The 24,717-nt window shown below is 40.4% G+C and overlaps 1 protein-coding gene across 2 annotated transcripts in view; it reads right to left on the reverse strand.

Annotated features, from left to right (window-relative positions):
- The window catches only part of LOC109084125 (1-phosphatidylinositol 4,5-bisphosphate phosphodiesterase beta-1-like), a 91,073-nt gene that overhangs the window by 12,853 nt on the left and 53,503 nt on the right, over positions 1–24,717 (reverse strand). Inside the window, exons 6-28 of one of the 2 annotated variants that reach the window (XM_042755925.1) lie at positions 22,907–22,960; positions 22,755–22,830; positions 22,467–22,567; positions 21,969–22,135; positions 20,643–20,789; positions 18,170–18,327; positions 16,716–16,798; positions 16,227–16,311; positions 14,462–14,636; positions 13,336–13,473; positions 13,186–13,250; positions 12,712–12,805; positions 12,553–12,637; positions 12,305–12,429; positions 11,576–11,730; positions 10,714–10,878; positions 10,533–10,632; positions 10,345–10,449; positions 8,849–8,964; positions 3,385–3,511; positions 3,216–3,269; positions 1,797–1,956; positions 1,586–1,709 (exon numbers count right to left, since the gene is read on the reverse strand). In XM_042755925.1, coding sequence (XP_042611859.1) covers positions 1,586–1,709; positions 1,797–1,956; positions 3,216–3,269; positions 3,385–3,511; positions 8,849–8,964; positions 10,345–10,449; positions 10,533–10,632; positions 10,714–10,878; positions 11,576–11,730; positions 12,305–12,429; positions 12,553–12,637; positions 12,712–12,805; positions 13,186–13,250; positions 13,336–13,473; positions 14,462–14,636; positions 16,227–16,311; positions 16,716–16,798; positions 18,170–18,327; positions 20,643–20,789; positions 21,969–22,135; positions 22,467–22,567; positions 22,755–22,830; positions 22,907–22,960 — 2,659 coding nt within the window. Of the gene's footprint in view, positions 1–1,585; positions 1,710–1,778; positions 1,957–3,215; positions 3,270–3,384; positions 3,512–8,848; positions 8,965–10,344; positions 10,450–10,532; positions 10,633–10,713; positions 10,879–11,575; positions 11,731–12,304; positions 12,430–12,552; positions 12,638–12,711; positions 12,806–13,185; positions 13,251–13,335; positions 13,474–14,461; positions 14,637–16,226; positions 16,312–16,715; positions 16,799–18,169; positions 18,328–20,642; positions 20,790–21,968; positions 22,136–22,466; positions 22,568–22,754; positions 22,831–22,906; positions 22,961–24,717 lie in introns of both variants that reach the window. The other variant, XM_042755924.1, reaches the window with a different exon arrangement.

Raw genomic sequence — 24,717 nt, forward strand, 5'->3', positions numbered from 1 at the left:
GCTTGCTGCGTTCTCAAAACTCTGGCAATTTGATAATACCTAGAATATCAAAGTCAACTGCGGGCGGCAGATCCTTCTCCTATTTAGCGCCCAAACTCTGGAATAACCTACCTAACATTGTTCGGGAGGCAGACACACTCTTGCAGTTTAAATCTAGATTAAAGACCCATCTCTTTAACCTGGCTTACACATAACATACTAATACACTTCTAATATCCAAATCCGTTAAAGAATTTTTTATGGCATCTACGCTAATATTAGTCTGTTTCTCTCTTATTCCGAAGTCACCGTAGCCACCAGATCCAGTACGTATCCAGCCCAGATGGTGGATCAGCACCTAGAAAGGACCTCTACAGCCCTGAAAGACAGCGGAGACCAGGACTAGAGCCCCAGAGACAGATCCCCTGTAAAGACCTTGTCTGTCTCGGGACGACGACCCACAGGAAACACAAGACCACAGGCTGCACAAACTGACTTTGCTGCAGCCTGGAATTGAACTGCTGGTTTCGTCTGGTCAGAGGAGAACTGGCCCCCCGACTGAGCCTGGTTTCTCCCAAGGTTTTTTGATGATGGAATAAATGCTCATATTCCAGCATACGGCATTCACATTGAACAAGAGTGAATGGTTTGTCCATGCGCATCCATCAACAGAAACATAAATTAGCCGAACCCTGTTTGCTTTACGTGTTATTTATAGCTAACCATATCACAGATGTGTTGTCAGATTTAAGTTGAACCGCAGTCCTTGTGCGTGCCGAACCGTGTGGTTTGATTTTTTTCCCTGAACCGTTCCACCCCTATCATGTTTGCAGTCAAGCTCATGTTCGTGAAAAAAGTTTTTTTGCTCTTGCAATATTGGATCTCATACAATTATTTGACCCTCTAACTCTAGCACTCTCTATTCTAATTCTATTCTTAAAAAAAAAAAAAAAAACACTTGTCCCTTTTAGACTTGCACTCTATTCATTTGCTGCTTGTTTTCTTAAAAAAAATCTGTTTTTTTTATTTATTATACCTTTAACAAAAGCAAAAAAGGCATCTAACACTAGTTTGCTCTAAATGAGACATGTTATAGCACTTGTATATCATTGCTCTCTTGTTGATTTTGATTGCTTTTATTGTTCTCCTCTTAAATGACTAAATGTATTTTTCGCAATCTTTAATTTTTTGACCATTTGTATTAATTTTAGTGAAATTTTTTGACACAGTTTCACAATAAATTCTGACCTGACAACAGCTTCAAAAGGAATCAAATTAGAAGTAAGTTATTGATTGCATTTGAAGTAGGAAGTTTTAGATTCAATCACAGTAATGATGTTAACAAATAAATCAGACAATGGACCAGTAATTTAGTGATCTCCCCGCAGCTGTGGTCTTGACTGGTCTGAGTCGTCTTACTTCAGAGACAAGACCAGACCTTCAAAAGAGGTCTCAAGACCAGTCTCTAGCTACAACACTATAATTTAGTGACAACATGTTGGAAAAGTGTTGGCAAATAATTAGTTGGGATTTGTACAGGTTGATGTTCACATGGTAATGAGTTTATTTGATAGTGGTTAGGTGTGATGACACGGCGAGCGGTTACCAGTTTGACGTGCTCTCGTTTGAGGTACTTCTCGCTGTAGAACTGCTCCTGTCTGAGAGCGAGGAGCTGCTGCTGCTGCAGTTTCTCACATCTCTCCAGATCCAGATCCTGATCCGACACGCTCCTGCGGGAACATGACCCATCAGACGACGGAAAGCGAGCGGACGGCAGAGCCGGTCTCAGAGAAACTCACCTCTTGTGCAGCACAGACCTGCGCAGCTGCTTCTGTCTGGACGCATGTTCGTTAATCAGCTCGTTGGTTTTCTTGTTGTGTTTCCTCATGAGCTCCTTTAGCTCTTTGTACTGCCTCTTCTGCTCCCGCAAATAACCCTTCATCTGTTTCAGTTCATCTACAGTCTGAGCGTCCACCTCTGACACACACACACACACACATTTAAACAGCCTAACTTACACAGTAGCCTATAACAAACTTATTCATTTCTTCAATTTATTTACAGCGATACAGCCTCATATGATTATTGACATTTAAAAAGGCAACAATTTAATGTAAATGAGCACAGATGAGAAGAAAGGAGCGAGTGAAGGAGATGAAAACACACATTCAGCACTAGAGGCAGAAATACAGCTGTTACTCCGGTAACCCTGTAAACAAAGTAGCTGTCGTTACCACGGTAACCCTGTAACCAAAGCAGCCGCGCTACTTTCTGAAGTGTGTCAATGTTTCAGTCATTTAGATATTTGTATTTACTTTAGTCTTCACCATAGCACCAAATAATTAATACTTATAGAATTAATGAGCTGTTTATTTTCAAACTTAAACATTTTTTTTTCTTTTAATCCAACCTAAAACATGGTCTATCTATATATGGACTGATTGGTGATTATTGTTCGGTAACACTTCACAGGTTCCACTTAATTTAGTTAATTACATTAGTTAACATGAAATAACAATGACTGCATTTATTAATCTTAGTTCATGTTAATTTCAACTTTTAATAATGCATTATAAAATCTAAAGTTCTATCTGTTAATATTATTCAATGGAGCTAACATCAACTAACAATAAATAGTTGTATTTTTATTAATCAGTGTTAATAAAGAATAATATTAACTACTGCCACAACTAGCTGTTGCACATTGATAGTTAATGTTAACCTGCTTTAACTACTGTTAACTAATGGAACCTTATTGTAAAGCCACCTATTGTTCTTTTGTTCATTTAAACGTTAATCTTTTGCACTCTAATCTTAAAACACTTGTTTACTTTATATTTTGCGTTTTATTTTATTTTTTATTTTTTTAATTTTCATTTTTAAAACTAAGGGGAATGTAAATCTGAGTATAGTATAGCAATGATACAAAATTTTATATTTCTTCATGATAGAACCCAAGGGGAGCACATACAAACAGAATAAAATAGTCCCATACGAAGACAACCAATCTAATTGATCTGAATAATGACTCTAATGTCGTCTGTAGAGCTGCTCACAGCATTACTGTGAAGCTACTTTGAAACGGTCTGTATTGCATAAATCACTATAGAAATAAATATGACTTGGCTTAAATCCGCACATGAAGAGATCCCTTGAGATGCTCACATCATCCTTTCTGATGTGTTTACATGCAGCTGAGATCAGATCAGAGACGGATGTGAACCTCAGACACGTACCTGTTAAAACACTCTGGACCACATCCTCAGACTTCACAGCAGGTTTGACCGACCCTGAAACACACACACACACACACACACACACACACACACACAGACAGATGATGCCGTCCTGATTCTACACGTGAACGCAGCATTAAAGCGCAGCTGTTGGACACGCGTCATGCACCTGAGGATGACATCTGGTGACTGACCACAGATGATTTGGGCGAGATGCTGTCATGGTTCAGCCCGTTCTCTGCGGCGGTATTAGGGTCAGTCTTGACCTCTGACACAGGATCTCCACCGCCACTGACCTGCTCCAAACACAAGCATATAGAGATCAAAGAGGAATACATGCATCCTAGACTGTTGCTAAGAACCGCTCACAGAAAACCAGGTTGAAGTCTCTAAATGAAGCTTTAATCAGTTAATTCTGCATCACAGGTATAAAACTATGACATAATGACCAAAAAACACCATACCTGCATGGCTGGCCAGAGCGTGTAAACATACCGCTGGTAGCCCACCCTCAGCATGACTAAACTAATACTAGTCAACTGGTCAAAGACTAGTTAGCAGCTGTCAGCTCACAAGCGTTTGACTCGCTGCAGTAGTTTTATAAGCAGAGGCCAGCCTGCAAACGCTGCACAAATGGTTGCTAGCGGATCATGTTGATTCAGCTTGACTGGTTGAGTAAGTGAGTGAGTGAGAGAGAGAGAGAGAGAGAGAGAGAGATGCTCTCAGATGCAAAATCTGGACATTATGTTTCTTATTTCAATCCGTTCTCAACTGACATTTGTATCAAAGAACCTGCATTCGCACAGTCCTGGAAAATCTGGATATGATGAATTTTAAATTGTGATTTCTAGGGCTAGAAATTTCATTGAATTTTCAATAAGAACATTTGCTAGTTATGTCAAATTTTTAATCTTGTTCAGATAAACCTTATACAAGAATTTACTGTGAACCTTAAAGAACATTAAGCTGTTGAAACTTCTTGAATTACAGAATGCCATTCTATTCATTTTTGGTTTTTTATTGTTTTTTTTAATTGTTTTAACATATTACCAGTCCTACTTTCTGTGTAGTAAAAAAGCTTTGCCATTACAACTGAAGTACCAGAAATGTCTGCATTTTTATGAGGAGCCTTTACATGTTTAGAGGCACTAAATGAATCAAGAGATGCTTTGAGCATGTGCAGACTCCGAGAACATGCCTGTCGCCATAGTGACACAGACACGCCTGAAAACAACCCCCCAGAACTGAACAACACACAACACTCTCTCTCTCTTTTTATGAAGAGCTTTATGAAGAGCACAAAAATTCTATAAAGATCTTCCTCAGGTGCCTAAAGAATCATTTGAAGAACTGATGAAACCTTTGTCAAAAGAGGAGTTGTACATTTCATTACAAAGTTTAAAAAATGGCAAGGCACCAGGAATTGATGGTCTTCCTGTTGATTTTTATAAGGCATATTGGGAGATGATTTACTTGAAGTTTTGAATGAAAGTTTGAATGGAGGACAGCTGCCACAAAGTTGAAAAAGGGCAGTCTTAATCCTGCTCCAAAAAAAAGGTGATTTGAAAGAAATTAAAAAATTGGAGACCAGTAGCATTGTTATGTGACGATTATAAAATCTTATCCAAAACTTTGGCTAATCGATTAAAAAAAAAAAGAAGGCAATGATAATACATATAGATCAGTCATATTGTATACCCAAAAGATCAATTGTTGATAATATTTGACTGATCAGAGATGTTTTGGAGGTTTCAAGGATTTTTGGATTTCATTAGACCAGGAAAAGGCCTTTGACCGTGTGGAACACTGTTATTTGTGGGATACTTTTAAAGCTTTTGGTTTTCCTCCTAGTTTTATCGAAATGATAAAGGTCCTTTATGAGGACATTGAAAGCATATTGAAGATCAATGGTGGCTTGAGTTTTCCTTTTAAGGTTGAAAGAGGAATAAGACAGGGATGTTCAATGTCTGGAATGTCATTCAATTGCATTGGAACCATTTTTAAATCAAATAAGAGAGAATATTTGTGCTTTTAAATTTGATAGTAGTTATATGTCAGTAAAGTTGTCAGCTTATGCTCATGATATAGTGGTTTTAATCAATGACCAAGAAGATGTTAATAGACTAATAAAAATTGTTGAGGATTTTGGTAAAATCTCCTCTTCAAATATAAATTGGTCAAAGAGTTCAGCTATGTTAGTAGGGAATTGGCAAGCTGAAAAACCAAATTTGCCAAGTGAAATGTTATGGACAGAGGATGGTTTTAAGTATTTGGGGGTGTTTTTAGGAGATAAAGTGATTTTGGGGAAAAATTGGGTAAATGATTTGGAAAAAGTACAAGGCAGATTTGCAAGGTGGAAATGGCTTCTAACAAAAATGTCATTTAGGGGGAGAATCCTTGTAATTAATAATTTAGTGGCATCGCTGTTATGGCATCGTTTAGCAGTATTAGAACCTCCAGTAGGATTGTTAGAAAAGATTCAAACTTCTATTGTTATTTTTTTTTGGGATAAATTACATTGGCTTCCTAAAAGTGTATTGTATCTTCCTTTAGAAGAGGGAGGACAAGGTCTAATACATCTTGAAAGCCGGAAAACATCTTTTAGACTGCAATTTGTTAAAAAATTATTGTATCAGAATTTGTCTTGGAATAATGTTGCTTTTAAACTTTTAAGTGTGGTTGGGAAAATGGGATTAAGTAAAGAAGTGTTTTGGACAGATTGTAAGAGAATTGATTGGAAAGTAATTTCTTTTTTTTATGAAGGAGTTCGGAAATCATGGTGTTTTTTATGAAAATAACAAGGTCTATTGATGGAAAATCTTTATATTGGTTGTTGTTAGAACCACTGATTAATGGATCTCGTTTGATTTTGTCTTGTGAGATATCATCATGGTTTGAACAAAAAATTAAAAATGCACAGATAATAATAATGAAGGACTTGGTGGAAGTGGCTGGAAGGGATTTAAGTAATATTGTTGCATTGACGCATAAACTTGGACTTCGTTCTGAACGAATAGTTGGACAGATGCTGGAAAAATGTTGAAGTTTGTTATCTGAAGAAGAAAGGATGCTTCTATATGATTATTCATTATTGCAACAAAGACCAGAAGCAGAAGACAATTTTCCAGCAATGTTGATTTCTCCGGATTTACCAGACACGGAAATGGATTGTCCTTTAATGGTATCAAACAATTTGAAGGATAGAAACATTAAGTTTACTTGTGGAAAATATTTTTATAAAGTATGTGTAAAGGTGTTGGAAAAAAAACAGTTGGTACATCGTTCAGATACTCCATGGTGAAGTCAGTTATGTATCGCTTCTAATTTTAAACCATGTGGGGTATGTTATACAAGCCACCATTGACAAAATGTATTGGAGATTTGCAGTGGAGGATTTTGCATGACATTGTTGCAGTTAATGCATTCATTTCTATTTTGAATCCCCAAGTAATAGACAGTTGTAATTTTTGTGGGCAGAGAGAAACTATTTTTCATTGTTTTATTCATTGTAAAAGGTTACAATCTCAGTTTGAAGTGCTGACAATGATTTTGGATGGCTTCAATGAAATATTCAGTGTAACAGTATTTATTTATGGTTTTAAGGAGTCTAAAGTAAAGAAAAGAGTGGGGCGTTTGCTGAATTTTATTATAGGTCAAGCAAAGATGTCTATTTATTTAAGTAGGAAACAGAATATTGATTTTGGCAATGATTGTAATATAGTGAAGGTTTTCAAAGGACTTGTGAAAACAAGAATTAAACATGATTTTTCTTTTTATTGTTGTATGAAAAATCTACTGGATTTTGAAATGATTTGGACAAATGGAGAAGTACTCTGTAAAGTTGAAAATGATAACTTACTATTTGGTGATATTATAAAATGAGAAGTGAAATAATTTAAATGTATGTTTAATAAAGATTTTAAAAATCTAAATCTCTCTCTCTCTCTCTCTCACACACACAAACACACACAGAGACTAGAGAAACTAGTTCCCCACTTCACAAATACAAAGACTTGAACATTAAAAGGACAAACGGTAGTTAACAGTGCCTAATGCTCAGAGGACTAGTCAATGCATGTCTTCAGTTAGTGATGTAGTGATGAGCATGTCTGCTGTTAGTGATGTACTGCAAATCATAAACACAAGAGCAGCTTAGTAAGTAATTTTTTGTTAAATTTAAATTCCCCACATTTCTCCCAACTTAAAATCTCAATCAATTACAGTCTCTCACTCTTGGTTGCATAGTTTAGTTTTCTTACATAGACAATCCTATGGTGCCCCTCTGGTGAAAACACGCTATTGCAGGATGTGACATCAAACAACTGCTTAATAACAAAACTATTTCTATGCAACTATTTCTCCATCTACATCTCTGTCATTCAGAAGCATGGCTTTTCCTATCACTGCTACGCTGATGACACTCAACTCTACGTCTCATTCCAACCAGATGACCCGACGGTAGTTGCTCGCATTTCGGCCTGTCTGAGTGACATTTCTAGCTGGATGAATGACCATCACCTTCAGTTCAACCTTACTAAGACTGAACTGCTGGTGGTTCCAGCTAACCCATCGTTTCATCACAACTTCTCTATACAGCTGGGTTCGTCAACCATAACTCCTTCCAGGACAGCCAGAAACCTAGGAGTTGTGATGGATCATCAGTTAAGCTTCACAGACCATATTGCTACAACGACCCGGTCCTGTAGATTTGCCGTATACAACATTAGGAAGATTAGACTCTTCCTGTCAGAGCAAGCCACACAACTTCTTGTCCAGGCTCTTGTTCTCTCCAGACTGGACTATTGTAATGCTCTCCTGGCGGGCCTTCCTGCATGTTCTATCAAGCCTCTACAACTGATCCAGAATGCAGCAGCGAGGGTTGTCTTCAATGAGCCGAAAACAGCTCATGTTACTCCTCTCCTCATCAGGTTACACTGGCTACCAGCAGCCACTCGCATCAAATTCAAGGTACTGATGCTTGCCTACAAGACGACCACTGGCACGGCGCCAACTTACCTAAACTCACTAGTTCAATCTTATGCGCCCTCCAGAAGTCTGCGCTCTGCAAGTGAACGACGCCTTGTGTTGCCATCCCAAAGAGGTTCAAAATCACTCTCACAGACTTTTTCCTGGACTGCTCCCAGCTGGTGGAATGACCTCCCGATCGCAAGAGTCTTTACTCATTTTCCAAAAAACATCTAAAGACTCATCTTTTTTGCCTGCACTTAACCAACTAATACTAGTACTTACCTTTTCTTTTTCTTGTCTATCATATTCATTTAAAAAAAAAAATTAAATAAAAATTAAAAAAAAAAAAAACCCTGGCTACGTGTTCTGTACTAGACTAACTGAGACTTGTCATAGCACTTGTATACCGTTGTTGTTCTCTTGTTGATCTGATTGTTTCTACTGTTCTCATTTGTAAGTCGCTTTGGATAAAAGCGTCTGCTAAATGATTAAATGTAAATGTAATGTAAATGTAACAGTTTATGTTGTTTCAGGCCTATGCTGTCCAGAGATCGATCATCATCATCACATACAGAGCCAGTCGAGCTGCTCAAACAAACAGATCAATGTTGTGAAATATTGTTTAGGGTCAGAGTTGCTGTGCAATAACAGCTGGACTCACTCACCTCTTCTCTGTCGGTCTCCTGTGCTCCCTCCTCTTGTGTCAGAGCTGCCAGCTGATTGGCTCTCTGCTCCATCAGACTGACGTACAGGATGGGATTCGACAGGGCCTCGATCACATCTGTCATGCAAACACAGCAGCATCAAAACACCAGAACACTGCTGTCTGCATAATAAGTCTTTTAGAAAAATCTTGAGAAAATCCTTAAGAAAATCAGGCCCTTTCTTCGGAAGCATGCTTCACAACTCCTTGTTCAAGCTCTTGTTCTGTCCAGGCTGGACTATTGCAATGCTCTCTTGGCAGATCTTCCAGCCACTTTTATCAAACCTTTACAATTAAAGGGAAGTCGTAGCCTAGTGATTAGAGAGTTTGACTCCTAACCCTAAGGTTGTGGGTTTGAGTCTCGGGCCGGCAATACAATGACTGAGGTGTCCTTGAGCAAGGCACCGAACCCCCAACTGCTCCCCGGGCGCCGCAGCATAAATGATACCCACTGATCCGGGTGTGTGTTCACTGCTGTGTGTGTGCACTTTGGATGGGTTAAATGTAGAGTAGTAATTCCGAGTATGGGTCACCATACTTGGCTGTAAGTCACATCACTTCACATCACTCACTTCACTTAATTCAGAACATGGCAGCAAGATTAATTTTTTATGAGCCGAAAAGAACGCACCTCACACCTCTGTTCATCAATTTGCACTAGCTACCAATAGCTGCTCGCATAAAATTCAAGGCATTGATGTTTGCATACAAAACCACCACTGGCTCTGCACCCCTTTACCTAAATTCATTACTTCAGACTCATGTGCCTCTAGAAGCTTGCGTTCTGCAAGTGAATGTCGCTTTATTGTTCATCTCAAAGAGGCACAAAATCACTTTCACAGACTTTTTCATTAACTGTTCCCTCCTGGTAGAATGACCTGCACAACTCAACCCCAGCAACTGAGTCCATAGACATATTCAAGAAACGACTAAAAACACATCTCTTCCATCTTTATTTGACCCTCTAACTCTAGCACTCTCTATTCAGTGCCCCTTTTTAGACTTGCACTCTATTCATTCACTAACTGCTTGTTTTCTTTAAAAAACAAAACAGGACAAAAACTAACACTAGGTTCTCTAATCTTTTTGTATTTTATCTATTTGTTTCATTTTTATTTATTATAGAATTAACAAAGCAAAAAAGGTATCTAACACTAGCTTGCACTATTCTTTTTCTATTCTATTTGATTTCTTTCAATTTATTATATAATAATAATAATAAATGCTTGCTATGTGTACTGTGTTAAGCTAACTGATAATTGTTATAGCACCTCTATATCTCTTTTATAGCTCTTTTATTGATTTTGATTGCTTCCATTGTCCTCATTTGTAAGTTGCTTTGGATAAAAGCGTCTGCTAAATGACTAAATATAAGAAGTGTGGAAGTATAATGAAGCAGTAATTTTTCACTGACTCTGACAGCCAAGTTCATACGACCCTCTTTTTTGGCCCTTGTACCTGCAAAGGTGTCTGGAACGTAGTCCTTGACCTGGGTGTAAATGAAGACGGACGGAAGCGTCAGCGTCTGGTTCTTCTCGTTCCTCAGACTGATGTAATGATATCCTGCAGAAGAGAGAGGCGCGCTCTAATGACCGTGATCTGTCCTTGTGCACTTTCACAGAGAGAGAAATCAAGCGGATACTTGCCGGGTCGGATGGCACATACTGGGATGATGCGATGGCCGATAAACTTCCCGTTGTCTTCGTACACGGCTATCCTCAATAACGCCAGTGTGGGAAGAACCACCTGAAACATACAGCTCATCAAAATCAAAGCGTCTGATGGAGAATCTGCCTGAGGGTTCAGTGCTCATCACTGCAGACGTACTCTTTTGAAGACCACTGGATCTTCATCCCAAACCGGATTTACGGCATTGCCTTGAGACGTCTTGGTCTTAAACGCTTTCCGTTTGGTGTCCACCGGCAGGCCAAACATTTCCACCTCCACGTAAACGCCGACTTTCTTATCGGACAGGAACTGACCGGATATGATCTGAGAAAGACACAGAAATCTTATTCGCCACAGCAGAAGTTTCCAGATATTCTCTCATCTGCTGGACTTGACAGAATCTGTGAAACGAACATCTGGATGTTTGGAACTTGCGCCGAGTTCACACAACACTGCAAAAAATTATTCTCTTACTCAGTATTTTTGTCTTGTTTTCTAGTATAAATATCAAAAAAATCTTAAATCAAGATGCTTTTACTGTACAACTAAAAAGACTTAAAATATTGTCTTTTGTTTTCTGTAAAAAAAAAATCAAATCAAATCAAAAATATCTGCCAATGAGGCAAGAAAAATAATCCTTTTTTTCTTACCCATATTTTTGTTTGTTAAAATAATGTTTTGCAGGGAACGATTTTCACTTGCTGACAGTTTTATGACATATGCCCGAAATCGGACAAAACAGTGCTCATTTATTTTTTTTGGCACGCTAAATATCTGGGCCTGTTGGCCATTGACCATTCACCTGCTGCGTGAAATGAGTTCTGACTGAAAAACACATTGCGATGACCTACAGCCAATGAGAGAGGTAACAGAGATGTATATTGTTTAATGACATGATTAAACCTGTCAACTTTCACTTTCTCTAGCAATGACCCAAAAACACAATGGACCGCAAACTTCAACAGATTAACCTCTAAATGTGATATCAAGACACGAGCAGAAGGGACGGCTGCAGACTCACCTTCACAGACAGCGTGTGCGCTACGATCCCGTCGACTGTATTCTGAGTGAACGGGTCAAACTGTTTGTCTGTCCGTCTCATGAACTCTGGCTTCAGTCTGTAGCCGCATTTCCCGTTGTACTCAAATATGCCCAGATTCAGCTGCATGGGCAAATCTGCCAATCAATCACACAAGACCGAAATCAAGCACATTAGTGCTAATACACGACCAAACCAGTCAATAATCAGGACTGTGCGCTGGAATAGAGATGCACAGAGAAAAGTTCATTTCTATGAACTAAACCCATCTGAAAGAAAGTTTATATTACGTTTAAAGGAATTCATAGTTTGATGTGGCTTTGCCTTATCCAAGCTCATCCAACAGACCTCACAAAGTTAAAAACTAACAGGAGAGTTCAGAGATTACACTTCAGCTTTAAGTCTCTGGACGAGCCGTTGCTTCTGCTTCACTGTCTGGTCTGAGATAATGGAGAACGATCTCTGTCTCACTCTTGAACAAAAGAGCATATGCTAGTTAGGGATGTTTTGAAGCATGGCAGCCGGTTTTCAGCTGGTTTAAGTTGGTCAACTAGCTCCTGCTCAGGACTAGCTCATAACCAGCTCAAAAGAGCTGCCATGCTTCAAAAACTTTCTAACCAGGATATGCTGTTTTTATCAGCGGGGCTCACTGCATGCTCTGATGATGATGATGATGCTGCTGCATTGAGTGCAGACGCGAGCTGAAAGTACCTATGGTCTGGAAGTTCAGAGCGACCAGCTGACATCCGGCATTCCAGAAGACTTGAGGCATGTAGTTGGAGGAGTCGACTCGAGTTCCTTTGGGATAAATTCTGCTCAGCTGCATTTTATTATACCTGTGTGAAAGAGTTAAGTATCTCTAACAAAAGACAAAAGAGCTTCACAATTTTAAACCTTTTGTGTTCATTTGATTTGAAAGAATCCTCAACCAGCAAAAGTGCAATAAAAACTAAAGATACTCGACGAACTCCACCGGCGATTCTTTGAGCAGCTCCAGCGCTTTGGTCTCCACAAACGACGACATCTCATAACTGCGATCGATTTCTGTGGCAAACGAACAAGAAGAGTTACTGATCTCACAGCTGCGTCAAACACATCTCAAGAACAGGCTGACTTACTTTTGCACGCCTCGAAGGAGTTGAATTTAACAGGCTGAACATAGTTGACTAAGTTGGACATCTCCTCTGTGGCGAAGGCTTCATTTACCGTCCCCTACAGACAGCAGAGACACGTGTCACTCCGGCGGCTTACAGATCCAGACTCACACTCAAACTCTGACAGGAGTAACCATAGATCCCCATTCAGAAAATGTTCTCAATCTTGACCAATGACGAATCTCAACACACAGTGATAAAATCGGTACCGGCCATCTGATGTGCCGCAGTGGCATTTATTCAGCAGCAACAGACGCAACAGACGTTTGAACAACATTAGACAACTACAAACAGTTTTGTATCTCAGGTACTGGCAATCGTTGGAATAAACAGATTTAACAATCCTTCGTCACACGGCCTCTGCAGGAAGAACAACTTTAACTCATGAAACAAATGAGAGCCAATCAGATGACACACAGCATGTAAATGTTCACTTACCTCATCCATGGACTTCTTACTTTCATCGTTCTCTTCCTCCGCATCACTCTCTGCGTCTGCTTCCCCTGAATAAGACGTGACACAGACTGATGTCTCTAAACCGTCTGAGAAGCGCGGCTCATTTTACCTGCTTCACGTTCAACCACAAACCTTTGTCATCGGCCAGAGATGTGTTATTTAATAGCGACCCACTCGTTTTATCAATGGAATTCATTCCCTGCAGCCTTCTCTCTCCTCTCGCATTTCCTCCTGCATGAGCGCTGTCTGGCGTCTCCTGGTGTGTGGACCCTGTTACAGAACACGTGGGTGCTTTATTCCTCACAGTGTAACACAAGACTGGCTAGTGTCTGTACTGACCCACAGAGAAACACCAAGTGTTTGGTCTCAAACTCAAAAATTAAAGAAGCTCTTCTGACATGCTGTGCATGAATACAAACCAAGATAAAATAACCTCCTCAGCGGAAGACAAGACAAACAGACAAAAGAAACAGCATGCACGTGAGGAGCCAGTGTTTGCACTGAAGCTGGTTGGTCAGCAGGGGGCAGCGAGAGACCGAAAGTGGATCTCAGGGGCAAGAGTTGAGGATCCCTGATTTACTGAGATCTGATGCTGTGCTACACTGAAACACCACTAGATGGCAATCTAGACACACACACACACAGTGATACACTGAAACACAAATAGATGGAAACATACACTCTCTCTCTCTCTCTCACACACACACACACAAACATGCACACACTCTCTCTCTCTCACACACACACACACACACACAAACACGCACACACTCTCTCTCTCTCACACACACACACACACAAAAGCATTATAAATAAGGGTGACTTGACTTGATATACACATCACATGACAAATGTGTGTTAAATTCTCAGAAAAATCAAACCTGCATGTCTTCATTTCTTCTATGAAACACAAAAAGATATTTTGAAGAAAATGGGATCAAGCCTTTCAGTTTGTTGTTCCACAGAACTAAGTCATACAGGCAGCGAGAGACCGAACACAATCTGAGCAGCATCAGAAACAGTAGCCGGAGAAACTTGACTTCAGTTTACAAACACATCAGCCGATGGGAATCCTACAGCGCTTACAGACATATAGCAGCTTTATTAGCTGATGAAAAGGATCTCAAACACACATGTGAAGGATCTGGGATCAGAAGCGTCTTGAAGGAGAAACACATTCATGAATGTTATGCACAGCAGGTCAGCAGCATTAGCGCTCGGGTCACACTGACATTGCTGAAAACGTCCTAACCCTAACCTGCGCTGGGAGACGAGGGCTCGCACAGACTGGACGTGTCGCTGCAGGGGTTGGACGTTTGTTCTGAGAGCTTCTTCTTGGTGCTGCCGTCGGCTTTGTGGGAATTCTTCTTGTTCTTGATGAGGATTTTGCCCATCAAGTCCATGGGGCTGGGCAGAGGAACCCCGGCCTCCAACTGCAAAACAAAGACCCAAAAAAACTTCACAATGTGTCACTAACTGGACAGTGACTGACATGTATCAAAATGATTATTTTATAGGTCAGAACAAACAAAAACTCTTCTGCTGATTGAAAAAAAAAATCACAAATATTGGAGCATAAATATTGGGGTTTTTAAGTGATTAATGAGGGATGTTGTGTTTACCAGCATTAATAATGCATGACGAGAGAAATCACAAGGAAGAAAAACAAGGAAGAAAACATGGGAAATTATTATTAATGATTTCAGAAAGAAAACAATTGATGTTTTAAAGGAAAAGTAGAGGAAAAATCATCACTGACCCCTCATGTCCATCCGGTTGTTTTTTTTTAATTTTTTTATCAATGTTTAGCAGAATGTTCAAGCTGCTGTTTCCATAAAACATTCCTGATTTCAGAATCACCACCAAAGCTAGTAGCCGAGTGATTTGTGTGCTTTATTTAGAGCCATATGGTGCAGAAAAGGCAGATGAAAAATTGAATTTAGTGTATTGAACTTACAATTTGCCAATAATTGTATCAATAAAATAAAAGTAGAGCTTTGCAACTGAATTTAAAGCCAGTTTGCCAGTGTCTGTGAATATTAAACATTAAACTGCAGTGTAAATGTGAAGTGTGTGTCGTGCGTGTCAGTTTGCACTACTACACACACTGAAACACAGGTGACACTCATCTCCACCTTACTCCATGAACACATGAACTTCATCATCATCACCATCATCATCACTTCACCAGCATTTCATTCGAGGAAACTATCGGCGGATATGCACAGAAACTCAAAGCTCTTCACTACAACCCACCAAAATAAACTTCTGTTTTGTAACTTGAAGAAACTGTGACAGAAATAAAGAATTTAAGAAAATGTAAAAAAAAAATTCTGTTGAGCAGCACCCATGTACAATGTTCTGTTGCAAATAAATTGTTTTAAATTCATTTAAATAGGTTTAAAAGTTTTAGTAATTAAATGTATAATAAATGTCATTAAAACAGAACTTGGAAAAAAAAAAAGAAAAAAAAAATTTAAACTGATTCATAAGGCCCTACATATGCCAAGTGTTCCTGGTCACATGATTCATCATATTTATTTTTTCATCTCTCACATCTGATTTGTGACTATGTTTGCCTGCAGACAGAAAGCACTACTGTGAGAGGCTTTTTATGACACCAAAGTGCTATTTGTGTTACAGGTACGCTCTTCAAACACCTGTAAGAACATCGCTTATGTGTTTACCTGAGCACACAAAGCCCAGCAGAGTTCCAGGTGTTATTAAATTTATTTCCCATAAAAAAAAGTTACAAACTGGCCTTCATATGACTCCAGTTCACCGGCTCATGGAGAAGAAAGACACAAGGAAACAACACTTCAAGTGCTGGATAGATAAACATGCTTAAAAAAAACACATACAAAACCGTTTCCTGTGAGGGGTAGGTTTAGGTGTAGGGAGATAGAAAATACAGTTTGTACAGTATAAAAACCATTATGCCTATAGAGAGTCCATGTAAACCACAAATGAGTGTGTGTGTGTGTGTGTGTGTGTGTGTGTGTGTGTGATCTGTTTTCACTCACAGGGTATTTCTCCAGTGGGTCTGTGAGCAATGCCTCTCCAAATATTGATCGGCAGTACTCAGCCATCTTTGCCTGCTGTTTGGGACTGAGACACAGTAAGAGTGTGAGACACATCGAGGAATCAAGCTTCAACAGATGCAGTACTCCAGTGCTGCCATTACATTCTGAATGAAACATTCTATCAATACAAATTTATAAAAGACTAAAATTACAGTATTTTACAGTATGAAGTATAAATGAAGTCTGGAAATCATGCGCTTCAAGATGAACTAATGTGTTAAAGTTTAATTTATTTTTAGAGTCCAAAATGTTAGAGAAACATCTTCAGAGACACACACACACACACACACACACACACACACACACACACACACACACACACACAGAGTAAATGTTAATTGTAACAACATCTTGTGAGTAAAGCTCTAAATACTTGGATCATTTATGCTGCTCCAAGAAAAACAAGTGAAAAAGAGCTTTGACACTTACGAGTCCACATGGTTCTCGAAGGACAGGATGACAGGGAACGGAGACGTCTTGAAGGCGCTCTCTGCGATGGCCTCAATCACTTCCTGAAAAGCCATCCATTAGTTTACATGCATGGAAATGACACCACAACTGAGGGACAGTCATGATTTTAAAGAATTAGTAAACATTAGGTGTGCAATGGATGTTTTTTTTTTTTTTTTTTACATTTACATTTAGTCATTTAGCAGACGCTTATATCCAAAGCGACTTACAAAGTAGAAGCAATCAGACCAACGAGAGAACAACAATATTGGATGCTGTGACAAGTCTCAGTTAGTCTAGCACAGTGCACATAGCAAGGTGTGTTTTTTATTTAAATAAATTGGACCAAAACGAATAGAATAGAATAGAATAGAATAGAATAGAATAGAATAGAATAGAATAGGTAAGCGCTAGTATTAATTGCCAAGATGATGGAGAAAAAGATGTTTCTTAAGATGTTTTTTTGAAAATGGCTAAAGGCTGTTTCAATTGAGATTCAAAGGTCATGTCCTATCTCGGGACGTCGTGGCCTAGTGGTTAGAGAGTTTGACTCCTAACCCTAAGGTTGTGGGTTCGAGTCTCGGGCCGGCAATCCACGACTGAGGTGCCCTTGAGCTCCGGGTGTGTGTGTGCACTTTGGATGGGTTAAATCAGGGGTAGGCAAGTTCGGTCCTGGAGAGCCGCAGTCCTGTAGAGTTCAGCTCCAACCCTAGTAATCCTGAAGACATTGATGAGCTTGTTCAGGTGTGTTTGATTAGGGTTGAAGCTGAACTCTGCAGGACTGCGGCTCTCTAGGACTGAACTTGCCTACCCCTGGTTTAAATGCAGAGCACGAATTCTGATTATGGGTCACCATACTTGGCTGTATGGCATGTCACTTTCACTTTCATTCCAGCAGCTGGGGACAGTTCAGGAAAAGGTCAGTGAGAGTGATTTTGTGCCTCTTTGGGATGGCACCACGAGGCGTCGTTTATTTGAAGAACACAAGCTTCTGGAGGGCACGTAGGTCTGAACTAGTGAGTTTAGGTGTATTGTTGCAGCACCAGTGGTTGTCTTGTAGGCAAACATCAGTACCTTGTATTTGATGCGAGCGGCTACTGGCAGCCAGTGTAAACTGATGAAGAGAGGTCTATGTGAGCTTTCTTCGGCTCACTGAAGACCACTGGCTTTTTTCTGTTTATTTGATCATTCTTGTGCTTCCACAGAAAACGATGAGACATCAAGTTTGTCTCCTCATACACCAGATAAATGTTTCTGGTACACTGGATCATTGTCTCTGCCTTTTCCTGCCATTTCCTTATAATCCTTACCATTCTGCTTTACGGTTCCTAAATCTCAGCACTGGTTCTCTGTTTCTCAACATCCCTGTCAAAACCATCTCATCCTGCTCAAATCCCAAGTCCGCACTGGTCAAGGGAGATAAATGCATTTACCTTGAAGGAGATCTCTGAGGTCATGGTGAAGCCATGTGTGATGATGGGCTCCTCGTCGGCGGTGCGTCCCTTCCAACAGTCCAGCTCTATACAGCGACAGCCAGACAGCAAAACCTGCCGGTACATCTCCACAGACGAGTTTCCCGCCAGCTGACCCGCTGCAGAAAGCAACAGAGCACGGACAAACGCTGGACATCAGGTGGAGACTCCATCACAAACCTCTCACTCGTATCTAATGTACTTTCTCCGTGTACTTTCTTTGATGGCATCGCAGGAGGACGGTGTTGCACAACATGTTCATATTTCATCTGATTTGATCAAGTTTTGATCATTAAAATATAGTGTTTCTCTTCCTTGTCAAAGTTGATTAGTCTGTTTATTTTGCATATGTAATGTTGTATGTAAATTGTGCAATTTTTATACCATTTCACCTACAATAATATTGAGCAAATGCAAAGTCTTTAATAAAAGTGGAGAATCACTCGACTGGTTTATGTTGCAGAAATCCCGTTCATTTCGGTCTTTTGAGTGATTATGAACTTCCTGTCTGAATTAGATAATTGGCAGAACTTCATCAAAATTAATCTAAAAATGCATTAGTGAGACATCTTGAGTTTTACCACAAAATTAAGTATATTGATTGGAAGTGCTGAAACTGAGTCTACTGTAAGTGAAGTACTCATATTATACTGACACTAATATCGTAATTCTACATGCAAAAAAAAAAAAAAAAAAAAAAAAAAACTGCAGGGAGGTTTTTGTCACTCCATCTTCATTCGAATGGATTATTCTACTTGCATTAGCACCTGAAGCCACATTGACCCTAAACCGTCTGTTCAGACCACAAGTGATCATGACTTGTGAGACAGGTGTTGTGTGAGGCGTCTGATTGGCTGATCATGTTAGTAGGGATGGGTTCCGAAACCTGGTATCAAACTGGCCCCGGTGCTAAATTATGAAAGACCTAGTATCGATAAGTTCTGATGCTTTCGGTTCTGCTTTAGGCACTGGAGAAATTAATAAAATAAATTTCTTATTTATAATTGTTAAATAAATGTTATCTTGCATATTTTAATTGACCAACCATTTCTAATTTGCAAAAATATTAAGACATTTAACTGCATTTCTGTTTTTAGCAATCTCACTGTCCCACACTACATTGAGCGTGCACAACGGCGATGGTGGAGAGAACCAAACAACCAAAAGTATGGTTTCATTTCACTCGAGTGGATGCAGAAAATGCTCATTGCAACAAGTGCAACACGATTTTTGCTAGGAAGGGCAGAAACACAAGCAATCTGTCAAAAAAATAATTGGAAATACCATTAAATTCTTGACAATACCTATCCCTACCTGTGAGGTAGGTGTTGTGTGAGGCGTCTGATTGGCTGACCTGTGAGGTAGGTGTTGTGCAAAGCATCTGATTGGCTGACCTGTAAGGTAGGTGTTGTGTGAGGCATCTGATTGGCTGACCTGTGAGGTAGGTGCTGTGTGAGGCATCTGATTGGCTGACCTGTGAGGTAGGTGTTGTGCGAGTCGTCTGATTGGCTGACCTGTGAGGTAGGTGTTGTGTGAGTCGTCTGATTGGCTGACCTGTGAGGTAGGTGTTGTGTGAGTTGTCTGATTGGCTGACCTGTGAGGTAGGTGCTGTGTGAGGCATCTGATTGACTGACCTGTGAGGTAGGTGTTGTGCGAGTCGTCTGATTGGCTGACCTGTGAGGTAGGTGTTGTGTGAGTCGTCTGATTGGCTGACCTGTGAGGTAGGTGTTGTGTGAGGCATCTCATTGGCTGACCTGTGAGGTAGGTGCTGTGTGAGGCATCTGATTGGCTGACCTGTGAGGTAGGTGTTGTGCAAGGCATCTGATTGGCTGACCTGTGAGGTAGGTGTTGTGTGAAGCGTCTGATTGGCTGACCTGTGAGCTAGGTGTTGTGTGAGGCATCTGATTGGCTGACCTGTAAGGTGGGTGTTGTGTGAGGCATCTGATTGGCTGACCTGTAAGGTGGGTGTTGTGTGAGGCGTCTGATTGGCTGACATGTGAGGTAGGTGTTGTGCGAGGCATCTCATTGGCTGACCTGTGAGGTAGGTGTTGTGCAAAGCATCTGATTGGCTGACCTGTAAGGTAGGTGTTGTGTGAGGCATCTGATTGGCTGACCTGTGAGGTAGGTGTTGTGTGAGGCATCTGATTGGTTGACCTGTAAGGTGGGTGTTGTGTGAGGCATCTGATTGGCTGACCTGTGAGGTAGGTGTTGTGCAAAGCATCTGATTGGCTGACCTGTAAGGTGGGTGTTGTGTGAGGCATCTGATTGGCTGACCTGTGAGGTAGGTGTTGTGTGAAGCGTCTGATTGGCTGACCTGTGAGGTAGGTGTTGTGTGAGGCGTCTGATTGGCTGACCTGTGAGGTAGGTGTTGTGCAAAGCATCTGATTGGCTGACCTGTAAGGTAGGTGTTGTGTGAAGCGTCTGATTGGCTGACCTGTGAGGTAGGTGTTGTGTGAGGAATTGATGAAGTAATGCGAGAGCGGCAGCGTCATGTCTTCATTCTGGTCCAGCTTCTCTGGAGGGATGATACTGTTCTCTTCTCCGCTCAGATATCTGCTGAAGCCCTCCACTGAGATCTGCCCTGCACCACAAAACAACCATATAAACAATCCTGTGCACGTTTGCAAGTTTTGGCTTGTGCTGAACAGGAGCCTTTAGACCAGTGGATGGTTTCTTCTTCAAATACTCAGTCCTGTTTCTGGAGATCTACCCCCCCACAAAGTCTAGCGCCCGCACTAGAACCAACTAATGAAGGAACACTTGGATCAGTACAGGTACAGTAGATCTACAGGAACAGGAATGAACACCTCTAATCTAATCTAACTCATTTTAAGATTGAATGCAACCACACCACAGCGTGCTGTGAGGGTTTCCTCGTTAAGATGAAATCAACACATCAGCTCAGCAGAAGTGACAGCTCAGACTGCTGGAATGTCGGCCAGTCGCTTCTCATTCCAGTCCATTTTCTCGGGGCTCCATGGCTCTCAGGTGGAGTCTAGCACATGTAAAATCCCCGACATCCCTCTGGCCACTTTACGCTAATTAATCCCGCCATGCCCTCTGTAGACTCCCACAGCTTAATTAACACAGTTCTTCCTCTGACATCTGAACAGGTTCCCTCTAATAAGGCAGCAAAGGGTGACTTTCATCTCAGTGGAGCGCTCACCTTTCCAGCCTCGTGAGGGAACTTCACGGAGGAAGACTTCATCATTAATGCAGTGCACTCAGAAATGGAGACGAGGTTCATGAAAGACTACAATCCTGCATCTTTTAAACCCACAGGTTCTTCGACGGTTCTTTGCAGTGATTAAGTTCAGCAGAGAAGCCTCCTCTGATCCAGGGTTCAGGATACAGCTCTTAACATACACATCTACATTCTTCACCTGAAAACTTCTCTACACAAGGCTGTTGATTTATTGATGTTCTTCTTACAGTTAAATGGCTCCTTGCCACTTTGATATGTAAATGAGCCCTGTTATGATTGGTGTAGTTCACACTGAATAGGTGTGGGCAGGTCATATATTAATGAGCTCATGGCTATGATGCTGTTCTTGCCACTTAAGTAATAAATATTCAGGATGGACTGGAGAGAGGAAGTTTTGGGTTTTGAACATCACAAAACGTCAAACTCTTATTAACTGAACAGCAACCATTAATTTCAACATCATATAAGCATTTTAAATCATCACAGCCTTAATTCTCAGGGATCAAAGAGCAGAGAGTGGGTGGAGTCTGTCTGACTGACAGGTGAATCACCAACCTCTTTTTGAGAGCATAGTGTCAGGCTCGTATTTCTCCACTAATCCCTGCACTTGCTCGGCTTTGAGGGGCGGGTACAGGATCTCGTTCAGACGAGGGTCTCTCTGTCTGTTGTTTAGGAAATCTGTCATCTGCTCTACGGTGAGGTACGGCCGGATCTTAGCACCACTGCTCATCAGTACAGACACACACACACACACACACACACACACACATACACACACACATAGAAAGAAATAACTATACATGATGGAGACCTGTAGCTGTAAGAGTCAACTGACAACATAAAGTCTTATGGACTTTTATACATTGTGTGAATTTCTTAACACACTTTGCAGGTCTTATTGTGAATGATTCATTATTATAAGAAAAAAAAAGTCTTCATAACTTAAGCTCTACCTCTAAAATGATTTACACATACAAGTGATGAGTGAACTAGATCAATCCATAGATCGTGAGGTTGGATTTTTTTCCCCATCAGAATGCAGAAGGAACTTACATTTCTGAGAAGATTGTATCAATGTCGTTTCGTGGACAAATGTTGTTCAGGAGCTGTCGGTATACGTCAGATGTAAATGTATCCTGAGGAATGGTGTCATTCTGTAGAAAAAGACAAATGACTGTCAAATCAGTCAAATCTATTAACACAAATTAAACTAGGAGCTTTTTACTCTTAGTACAACTATTCAATATAAAAGAGATCATGATGTGTGCTGATCGTTCATTACATGTGACCGCCGCTGCTCTAAAAAGGGTCAAGTTTTAGCAGAATGAAGCATTTTCTTACTCGTCCCGCCGGCAGGCCGCAGACCTCCAGAGCGTTTTCAACCCGCCGTCTGTCAGCCGAGAACAGACGGAAGATACTGTAAGACAGAACACCACAGACATGTTGAAGAGTGTCTGGTGAATCTGTTTAACATGTGCTGTGTTTTTACCCACTTTTTCACAGGAATCCCACCCTCGGCCGTCAGCTGTAGTGTCAGTCTGGTGTACCTGTGAAGAACAGAACAAATACATGAATCACATACAGCTCAATACACAGAGTTCACAGAGAATCGTTAAGAATGTTATTGATGATATTGCTCCTGTAATAGTCAGTAAGAAGACTGGCAGACAGAAATCAGCTTGGAGAAAATCAACAGGAGTAGAGAGTATGAAAAGACAATGCAGAAAAGCTGAGCAGATGTGGCGGAAGACGAAATTTGAAATTCACTATAGCATTTATAAAGACAGCCTTCATGCTTTCAATGTGAAACTAGCCACAGCTGGACAGAGTTTCTTCTCAAACCTTATAAACAGTAACTTAAACAACACTCGTACTCTTTTTGCCACTGTTGAGAGACTGACAAACCCCCCAAGTCAGATTCCCGGTGAAATGCTCTCAGACAGCAAATGCAATGAGTTTGCTTCCTTCTTTTCTGAGAAGATCATTAATATCAGGAAGGCGATTAGCACATCCTTAAGTTATGGAGAGGTCAGAGAGATTTGGCCGCAATATCAAAAAGAAGATACTATGTCTATTTTTGAAGCAACTGATAGCAAAATTTTGGAAGAAATAGTGCAGCACCTAAAATCGTCAACCTGCTATCTTGACACACTTCCCACATCTTTTTTCAATAGTGTGCTTAACTGTTTAGAAGCAGATCTCTTAGAAGTGGGGAAGACCTCACTTCTTTCTGGGAATTTTCCAAACTCACTGAAAACTGCAGTTGTTAAGCCCCTCCTGAAAAAGAACAATCTTGATAACACCATTCTGAGCAATTATAGACCAATTTCAAATCTTCCTTTTATAGGCAAAATTATAGAAAAGGTAGTTTTTACTGATCAGCTGAACAAATACTAAAACTTAAATACCTGGACAAATTTCAATCTTCAATCAAATCACAGCACAGAGACAGCGCTCATTAAGATAATAAATTCTGGCAAATTATCAGTGCTGGTATTGCTAGATCTCAGTGCTGCATTTGACACTGTTGATCATAAAATACTTCTACAGAGACTGGAAAACTGGGTCAGGCTTTCTGGGATGGTACTCAAATGGTTCAGGTCATACTAAGAAGGGAGAGGTTATTATGTGAGTCTAGGAGAGCATAAGTCTAAGTGGACGTCCATGACATGCGGAGTCCCACAAGGCTCAATTCTGGCATGGCTCTTGTTTAGCCTGTATATGCTCCCACTAAGTCAAATAATGAGAAAGAACCAAATTGCCTATCACAGCTATGCTGATGATACCCAGATTTACCTAGCCTTATCTCCAAATGACTACAGCCCCATTGACTCCCTCTGCCAGTGCATCAATGAAATTAACAGTTGGATGTGCCAGAAATTTCTTCAGTTAAACAAGGAAAAAACTGAAGTCATTGCATTTGGAAACAAAGATGAAGTTCTCAAGGTGAATGCATACCTTGACTCTAGGGGTCAAACAACTAAAAATCAAGTCAAGAATTCAGGTGTGATTCTGGAGACAGACCTTAGTTTCAGTAGTCATGTCAAAGCAGTAACTAAGTCAGCATACTATCATCTAAAAACATTGCAAGACTTGGATGTTTTGTTTCCAGTCAAGACTTGGATAAATTTGTTCATGTCTTTATCACCAGCAAGGAGGACTATTGTAATGGTCTCCTCACCGGCCTTCACAAGAAGACCATTAGACAGCTGCAGCTCATCTAGAACACTGCTGCTGGGATTTTGACTAGAACCAGCAAGTCTGAGCAAATCACACCAGTCTTCAGGTCCTTACACTGGCTTCC

The sequence above is a fragment of the Cyprinus carpio genome, unplaced genomic scaffold, assembly GCF_018340385.1.
Source record: "Cyprinus carpio isolate SPL01 unplaced genomic scaffold, ASM1834038v1 S000006758, whole genome shotgun sequence".
In the NCBI taxonomy this organism is placed as follows: Eukaryota; Metazoa; Chordata; class Actinopteri; order Cypriniformes; family Cyprinidae; genus Cyprinus; species Cyprinus carpio.